Source organism: Helianthus annuus, chromosome 3 (assembly GCF_002127325.2).
Source record: "Helianthus annuus cultivar XRQ/B chromosome 3, HanXRQr2.0-SUNRISE, whole genome shotgun sequence".
Lineage (NCBI taxonomy): Eukaryota > Viridiplantae > Streptophyta > Magnoliopsida > Asterales > Asteraceae > Helianthus > Helianthus annuus.
Genome location: NC_035435.2, coordinates 38,191,607 through 38,200,481, shown reverse-complemented (window position 1 = coordinate 38,200,481; position 8,875 = coordinate 38,191,607). Strand labels below are relative to the sequence as shown.

Below are 8,875 nucleotides of genomic sequence, written 5' to 3'. Positions count from 1 at the left end.
CCTAAATCACCAACCCAGGGGCGAATCTACATTGAAGGTTATGGGTTCGCTCGAACCCACTCGGTTTCAAATTATTAGTAGAAATGGTAAAATAGAATTGTGACTGAACCCATAAATAAAATTTGCGATGAACCCATTCATGAAAATGTATGGTAGCTGAATGGTTAGCGCGTCTTCTTTAGTGGGAAAGGTCACCAGTTCGACTTGACTAGGTTTTTAAAACTTTATACCAGCGCCCCCATGTCCCTTTTTTTTTGAAACTTGCTTCTCTCTGCTCGCATATCAGACCCCCAAATGCCCCCATTCTCTTTCTTTTGTCACTTCCGAATCCCTTAGACCCTCACTAAAATTCATCCAAAATCCTTCATCAAACTTGCTGCTTTGCACATTGGTTCTGAAACGAGGAGATGGTTTGACTTCAATTTCCAACCCTTCTTGAAGAATGAATGGTAAACTGATATTTCTTGCAATTTGTTTACTTTCTTTCGTTTTCTTGATAAGTTTCATTGATTATGTGAATTTGAACGATTATGTGAAGATTATTAAACTTGAATGATTTCAAATTGTTGAACTTGGATACTTATGTGAAGATATGAATATGTATTACACATATAGTGATGTTTGCTTATAATTTGTTGAAACTTAAATTCGCTATTTAGGTATGAAGAAAATTGACAAGTTTTACAAAGAAAACCATCAAACCTTGAATCAAATGATATTCAAGTAGTAAACCCTCGAAAATAGATTTAAATGATATTCCATTGGGATACTTCTGAAAGAAAATCAAGCTGTCGAACCGACCCGAATTTTACCCGACCCAAACCGTCGAGCCGACCCATTTTTTTTTACATATGGTCCTATGACATTAGAGTCCTAAAAACAACGAACCCACTGAAAAAAATTTATGGATCCGCCACTGCACCAACCCAGTCGTGGGTAAGTCGCGAATTTGGTTTTGGCTGAGTTTAATTTTTGCGAGCCGAGCTCCTTTCCACGTGGCCCTAACCAGAGAGCCACACCACAGTATAATCCACAAAATGGCGTTTATACTCTTCTTCATCTTCTTCACTCGTTACTGACCCTCATTTCATTTCTCTTTCAATCCTCCATCCTTATCTTCACCCATTCATTTGCATACTTCCAGTTAAACATTCAGATAGAACAATTCATCTTCTCATCGACGGTAAGTCCTCCCCAATCTAAAATGTTATCCGATTTCGAATAATCGATTGCAATTTCCTAAATCTAGGGTTTATATTGCCAAATTTAGCTCAGTTTTCTTGTTCGTTACTATATTTAGTTCATTTCGCATCAACCGGACGTTTGGAGATGAGAAATTGAAATTCGGAAGCCTCATATTAGGGTTTCATAAGCTGAAATTGATAGATTTTGAATGATAGATTGCTAATGGTGAAGCTAGGGTTCTATTAGGAATTTGAGGTTTGTTTATTTGTTTGTTTGATTCAATTCGTTTCAACTTTATTGAGAAATCTATCAATTTTGAAGGTTGGAGATGAGAAATGGAAATGCGGAAGTCTCAGATTAGGGTTTCATAGTCCGAGTTGAAGATTTGGCTGGAACATTCATCTTCATATTAACCTAAGTGCTTGGAAATCTCTCGAATATAAATTTCGTTAGCTTTTGAATGATCGACTACAGTTTGGTGAATCTCGGGTTTTATTCGAAAATCTAGGTTAGTTTTGTTGTTTGTTACTTTGTTTGATTCAATTTGGTTCAACTGTTTCGAGAAATCTATAAACTTTGAAGTTTGGAGACGAGAAATGGAAATTAGGAAGTGTCAGTTTAGGGTTTCGGAAGAATCACAAGGTGAAATGGATAGTCCTAATTCAGTGCGTAGTTCGAACGAGGATCAACCTCGGTTGAAGTTTTTGTGTAGTTTTAACGGCAGCATATTACCTCGTCCACAAGACGGGAAGCTAAGGTATGTAGGTGGGGAGACACGTATTGTGAGCGTTCCAAGGGATATTGGATACGATGAACTGATGGAGAAGATGAAGAAGCTGTTTGACGGGGCAGCTGTTTTGAAATATCAGCAGCCTGATGAGGATCTCGATGCTCTTGTTTCCGTTGTGAATGATGATGATGTTGTTAATATGGTGGAGGAGTACGAAAAGTTGGGTTCGGGAGACGGGTTTACTCGGCTTCGATTGTTCTTGTTCTCTAGCGCTGAACAAGACGATTCGATACATTTTGTCGACAGGGATGAAGTGGATAACGAGAGGAGATATGTCGATGCGTTGAACAGTCATAACGATGATCTAATAGATGATGTTCATTCGATTGATCAGTATTACAATCAGTTGAATCTCGATGGTAATCTTCATAATCAGAGGAATTTTGAGTTGCCACATGTGAGAATTCCTCTACAACCGTCTTTAAGTCAAAGGTATAGTGAAATGGAGTCCCCGTGGAGTCCTGCGTATTGCTCTCCGAGAAATTACGGCAATGATTTTCCGAATTCGCCTTCTTCGCGGTATAATACGCCTTATGGGGATCAACATGTTGTTAATCAACAATATGATCAGCAGTTACCGTTTCCGGAAAGTGGTGTTGGTTTTCCTGGTAACATACTTCATGGTCCTCATCAGGTTCATAATACGAATATAAATTATGGGCACACTGCATATCCAGATGGTAATCACGTGACATCACATTATGTTCATCATGTGTTTGGTAACGAGGTGTTCCATGATCAAGCAATGGCTACTGGTTTTCATAATGGTTACGGGCCCGCAAATGGTTTGTGGAGAAATGGTCAAAGTCAAAGTCCAATGCAAGAGAATGGTGCATATAATTTAGGGTATGTTAGGACTCCAAGGGATTCTAGTCCTAGGGGTCCAACTGAACCGGTACAATTCATGGCTGCACCTGTGCATTTTATGCCTGAACCAGTCCAACTTACTCATGACCTGGTTCAGTTTACCCCTGAACCCGTTCAACTTACGTCGCCCCCGGTTCAGTTTACTCATGAACCTATTCAATCAACTTCAGTACCGGTTCAGTTTACTCCGGGCTTGCCGAACTGCTTAATTCCGATAGATCCTATGAACCCGTTGTATACAGTAGGAAATAATACCAGTGGTATAAAAGATGGTTTCGGTAGTGTAAAGTTGAATGCACCTACGGTGCAAATCATTGGAGCTGAGTCAGCGGACAACTCTGGTCAAGAAAATGTTCATGTTTCAAAAAATGAAGAAAATATAAATGAATCTGTAAGGAAACAAGAGTTAGAAGGTGCTGATGATGTGAAAGATGAAGCTCGAGAAAAAGCTGCTTCTGCTGCTGTGAATGATGTTGAAGTCAAAGTCAAAGAAGAAACTGTGCACGAACTAGACACAGTGGTGAGTAAAGGGTACTTGTTAGAGATGGTAATTTCGACCCGTTTATTTATTAATAAGTTGACAGTAAAATGACATTTTCGTACCCGAGTTTTGGCTACTTTTGCGATTTTTGTCCTAAGGTTTGTTTTTCTGCATCTGGATCCAAAAGGTTTGAAATCTTGCCATTTCAGCCGACTCATTAACTCCATCCATTTTCTCCGTTAAATGAGGGGCATTTCCGTCTTTTTAGACATTTTTGTTAAAATAAAAAACACTATAAGAAACAAAGACCCACCTTTGTTGACTTTATCCCCACCCAAACCCTTTAATCATCACATAAAAATGTCTAAAAAGACGAAAATACCCATGACTTAACGTTAAAAAATGGATGGAGTCAACAGGTCGGATGAAAATGGCAAGATTTCAAACCTTTTGGATCCAGATGCAGAAAAACAAACCTTTGCAGGAAAGTCGCAAAAGTAGCCAAAATCTCAGGGACGAAAATGGCATTTTACTCATAAGTTAATTTGGGTTATTTTCAATCTCAAACAGGTCAACCCAACTTGACTAAGTCCTGACCCGTACTAAATATGAGCACAGTTTAGATTTACTTTTTATTAAATGTTTGTTTAATCTTTTATTTGTTTTATAGGATGCACCTGCAGATTTAGAGTTAGATTCTGACAGTGATACCCAAATTAAAACAAAGATTGAACCGACAAAGGCTGAGGAGGAAGCTTTTGCTAGGGGTTTACAGGTACTTATTAACCTTTATCTATATTAAGTTTGATGCAAAAACCATATGATTTATAAATAATTTGATTTATATTCTTCATCAGATTATTAAGTTTGATGCAAAAACCATATGATTTATAAATAGTTTGATTTATATTCTTCATCAGACCATTAGAAATGACGATCTAGAGGAAGTACGGGAGTTAGGATCTGGTACATATGGAGCTGTTTATCACGGGAAATGGAAGGGTTCAGATGTCGCGATCAAAAGAATTAAAGCCAGTTGTTTTGCTGGGAAACCATCTGAGAGAGAGCGTTTGGTATGGTCGCATCAATGCTCCTTTTCTGGCATTTTTATTTTTCAGTTAGTTAATTTTCTACCAAATATATACGTTTGGTAATATTTCATATTGATTATTTTTGTACATGTGTATTAATTAGATGCTAATTTTCGACAATGAGAAGCATGTTAAAATCACTGTAATTAAATTCAGGTTCAGTAATATGTTCAACCATCTCAGCTTTTGTGATATTGTATACCCTTTCTGTCATGATAATATTAGTATATCATAAGGTGTGGAATGAGGGTTAAGTTTACCAGTGATTAATATTTAATTAATTATTTATCTTTATCACCTAGTCTATTGGTGTTAATAATCAAACACATGAATAAAAATCGTAAAAAATGTTGCATCCACCAACCACTTCGGTCCATTAAGTGCTATTAGGTCCTCCTTTTTCACAAAATTTGCATCTAATTTGTATATTTAAACGTACAGATTGCAGATTTCTGGAAGGAGGCTCTAATTTTAAGCTCATTGCACCACCCAAATGTTGTTTCTTTTTACGGTATAGTCCGCGATGGGCCTGATGGCTCTTTGGCAACTGTAACAGAGTTCATGGTTAATGGATCTCTCAAGCAATTTTTACAGAAAAAAGACAGGTATCGCTCTTACTTTATTGCAATTAGTTGTTAATAGATGTCAATTTCTCTTGGTTAAAAAGGCGCGCCTCATGAGGCGATCTGGAAACCGCCTTAGGTTCTTGAGGCGATGCCTCACATAGTGTGGGTCAAAGTTGGTTAGATTTAGGTGGCTAACATGTAGAAAAAAACCCAAGGGATGAAAAAAATTCTGAAAGGTTTACTTGATAAAAGTTTGATATGTAAAACAGATGAGAGAGACAACTTCTGGTTGTAAATATGTTTATCTGGTTGTACATAGAGCAACGCCTTGCGTACGTGATGCTCGCGCCTTGTGCAACGGCTTCTGGGACCTAAACGCCCCGGAGCTCCCTACGCCTTTTTATACCAAGGAAATGCCTGATTTAGTCAGATAATAGGCTTTTAATTTAAAAATATGGTTCAAGTATGGCTAAAAACATTTTGACTATGTATAGTACGTACATGCACATATGTTATGACATGCTTTTTTAGAATTATGTTGTTTATTTGAACACTAGGTTAGAATCCCGTGTACTACACATGTGGAAAGTATCAATACATAATAAAATTCTTAAAACTGTGTGTACATCTTATAGGTGGAAAAATGTATTACATAGACTAACGTTTAAAAAAATAAAATAAAAAATATGTAAAAGTTAATATATAATTGGCTGTCAAAAAATATTGATTATTATTTAATATAAGTTGACTTCCATTTCTATTTGATTGAAAATAAAGTTACATAATTAGATTTCAAAGTTCTTTAAACACGAGGTAATTTAAAATAAATGGGTTTTATTAATACGATTACTGTTTTTTTTATATATATTATTACTAAAAAGAGAGATGTGTATTTAATAAGAGAGATAAGCGGGAAAAATGGTGACAAGAGATATGGAGGCAGCACGTGGCTTGGGAGATTTTACTTTATTATATAGTATAGATATAGAAGATATAGATATAGATATAGATATAGATATAGATATAGATATAGATATAGATATAGATATAGATATAGATATAGATATAGATTGTTATATTATTTACTTTTCATTGTAATTTAACAACTGTAGTTGCTCATTTATCTTTTATAAATTGTGCGTTGTCAACTTGGTTTTAGAAGGCGCGATGCACTTTTGGGTCCTTGTAATGGAGGTGTGAGGCATGTGGCGAAGGCGCTTATTCAAAAGATAGTAATAAATCGATTATACACGACACTTTTTACCTTGTTAGTACTTGAACATAAAAAATACTTGCACATTAAGTATACGCGATAGTGCTTAAATAACAGTCTTATGTTTTACTAATTGTTTGAGGGGTATTTTAGATATTTGACTTATGTTTTTCTATGGGATTGATTTGGTGACAGAACTATTGATCGGCGTAAGAGACTTATCATAGCTATGGACGCGTCTTTTGGAATGGAATATTTGCATGGAAAGAATATAGTTCATTTTGATTTAAAATGTGAAAACCTACTTGTGAACATGAGGGACCCACAAAGACCTATTTGCAAGGTATGTTATTTAATATTTAATCGTATTCATTTCAATTCTTCTAAAATTTCAAATTGATATCTTCAATTACATTCTTGTGCTCAATATCGAAATATTTGAATTAAAATATGTTTGTAGATAGGAGATCTAGGGCTATCTAAAGTGAAACAACGCACTTTAGTGTCGGGTGGCGTTAGAGGAACGTTGCCATGGATGGCACCTGAACTGCTTAGCGGAAAAAGCCACATGGTATCCGAAAAGGTAAATTGCTAAGTATGAAATGACTGAATTACCCCTTCTTGTTGTCGATGGAAAATTTATTTTTATATATTTGGCTTAATCTAGATTGATGTTTACTCGTTCGGGATTGTCATGTGGGAATTGCTGACCGGAGACGAACCTTATGGAGATATGCATTGTGCTTCCATTATCGGTATGTCCTTCATATATCCTTGTTTGGCGGGTTTAACTATGTTAAATGGGTCGGAGGGTTGTAATGAATGAGTTAAATGGGTTATAAACGGGTTGGTGGGTCGACTAGTTTAATTAATTGGGTTGACGGGCCTATTTGTTTAATTAAACGGATTAAACATGTCAACACCAACGTGACCCGTATAATTAAACATGTTAAACAGGTCAACCGGAAGCATTTATTAAACGGGTGGATTTGACAAACCCAAAATCTGATTATTTTCATGTTGTGTGATGATTTGGTGGTGATGCAGGAGGAATTGTGAACAACTCGTTACGTCCAACAATCCCAACCTGGTGCGATCCTGAATGGAAGGCGTTGATGGAAAGCTGTTGGTCCGCTGACCCGTCCGAAAGACCGTCTTTTTCTGAAATTTCTCAGAAATTGAGAAATATGGCGGCAGCGATCAATGTGAAATGACACTTTTGGCCTCAGCCCGTGATGAGCGATCAACGGGAAATGACTTTTTTCGTCACCGTGAGGGCTACCTGCGGCAACTCAAGCAACCGTGGTTAAGACTTGAGAGTGGCTGCTGCAGCCCTTTGGGATTAAAGTTAACGAATGCACTAGTATATATATAACTCTGCAAATCAAAAGTATTATTGTCCTTTGTTTTAGTAGGCAATAATATGTTAATTTACATCTTGGTGAAGAATATTTTCCTTTTAATTTCATAACGTTTTTACAAGGATTTGAATGTGATTCCTCTAAATTTTTTGGAGTTTCAACCTTTTCTTTGTTGGTTAACTATTTAATTAAATAAATTGTAATTGTAATATACAACTTTTTTTTTTTTTTTTGAATTTTTAAACCATGTTTATCGTCAAATCAAAATTCATGTGATAAAAATAATTGAAGTAAAGGGTAATTTACCATTATATTTCATGAGGTTTATATGACATTACCAGTTTGACCTCTGACTGGAAAGATTAATGCCTCTGGTTTAGATTTTTTCAGAGGATGAAATACTCAAATTTGATAGAAAGAATTCCCATTCCAATTTCATCAACACAAAACGTAAAATTGAACATTTATTAGGTGAACTTCTATAAAGAATCACTGAATTACATCGCAACGGAAGAACTAGGAAAATACGTATATTAGTTTTTTTTGAACGAAAATTTGGATCACTGACAGAGCACTGGAGTGTCATTAGCGGAACCACCCGATTTGGGCTGCAATCTCGATTTGGGCCAACCCACTCAAGCACATGACTGGGATGGTTCTACTCGAGCATATTAGTGGGCCGATTTGCAGGCTTGGTTTTGTAGGTTAGTTAGTGAATTATAAATATAGTATATTCAGGAGTTGTAGTAATTATGACCTAATTAGTTTTACATTTTTCTCAAGTCTTGTAATCATGTTTTGAGTTGTTTATGGTTCTGGTTACCAATCTTCAAGTTGTTCACTTAAATTTTTTATTTCCCTCCATCCTTAGGTGTCCTTTAGACCTGGCAAATGGGTAGGGTCTGGTCGGGTCGGGTTATGGCTTAAAACGGGTTCGGGTCAAAACGGGTTCCGCACGTTGATCTTCATGAATGAAAATCCGGTGTGATAAGACGATTATGGATGCCGAATCTCACATTCATCCTTAAGGCATTTATTGCACATGTACTTGTTTGTTATTTTCTAATCGTTTTTCTTGTTTCGATCTCTTAATTTGTTCTTCATGTTCCTTTTACTTTGAAGACACTTTCCTCCCTTCCTCTTCTTGCCCATTGTTCTAGAAACATAATCTTTAGCCGTCTCTGAAAATTTTTGAAAAATTTTGAACCCAGAGGAAACGGGCCTCTATAATATAAAGTCAGTAAATCAATTTTGTAAATAAAAACTAAATATATTTGAATTAGTAGATAATTCAAATGGGCCCTCTAAAATATATATATTT

The 8,875-nt window shown here is 36.1% G+C and overlaps 1 protein-coding gene across 5 annotated transcripts; it reads left to right on the top strand.

The window, feature by feature from the left end:
* The first annotated feature begins 266 nt into the window (after window positions 1–266).
* LOC110929133 lies at window positions 267–7,734 on the top strand. 5 transcript variants are annotated; one of them, XM_022172252.2, is made up of 10 exons: window positions 989–1,183; window positions 1,301–1,440; window positions 1,507–3,389; window positions 3,994–4,098; window positions 4,244–4,396; window positions 4,856–5,019; window positions 6,389–6,536; window positions 6,654–6,776; window positions 6,861–6,948; window positions 7,241–7,734. In XM_022172252.2, the coding sequence occupies exons 3-10, from the start codon at window positions 1,782–1,784 to the stop codon at window positions 7,405–7,407; spliced, it is 2,556 nt and encodes an 851-aa protein (XP_022027944.1). In that variant the 5' UTR covers window positions 989–1,183; window positions 1,301–1,440; window positions 1,507–1,781; the 3' UTR covers window positions 7,408–7,734. The 5 variants fall into 5 exon arrangements, with proteins under 5 accessions (XP_022027945.1, XP_022027944.1, XP_022027943.1 ...); XM_035988521.1 differs by having other exon boundaries at window positions 990–1,183; window positions 1,507–3,362; XM_022172253.2 differs by lacking the exons at window positions 989–1,183; window positions 1,301–1,440 and adding an exon at window positions 267–449.
* The last annotated feature ends 1,141 nt before the right edge of the window (window positions 7,735–8,875 follow it).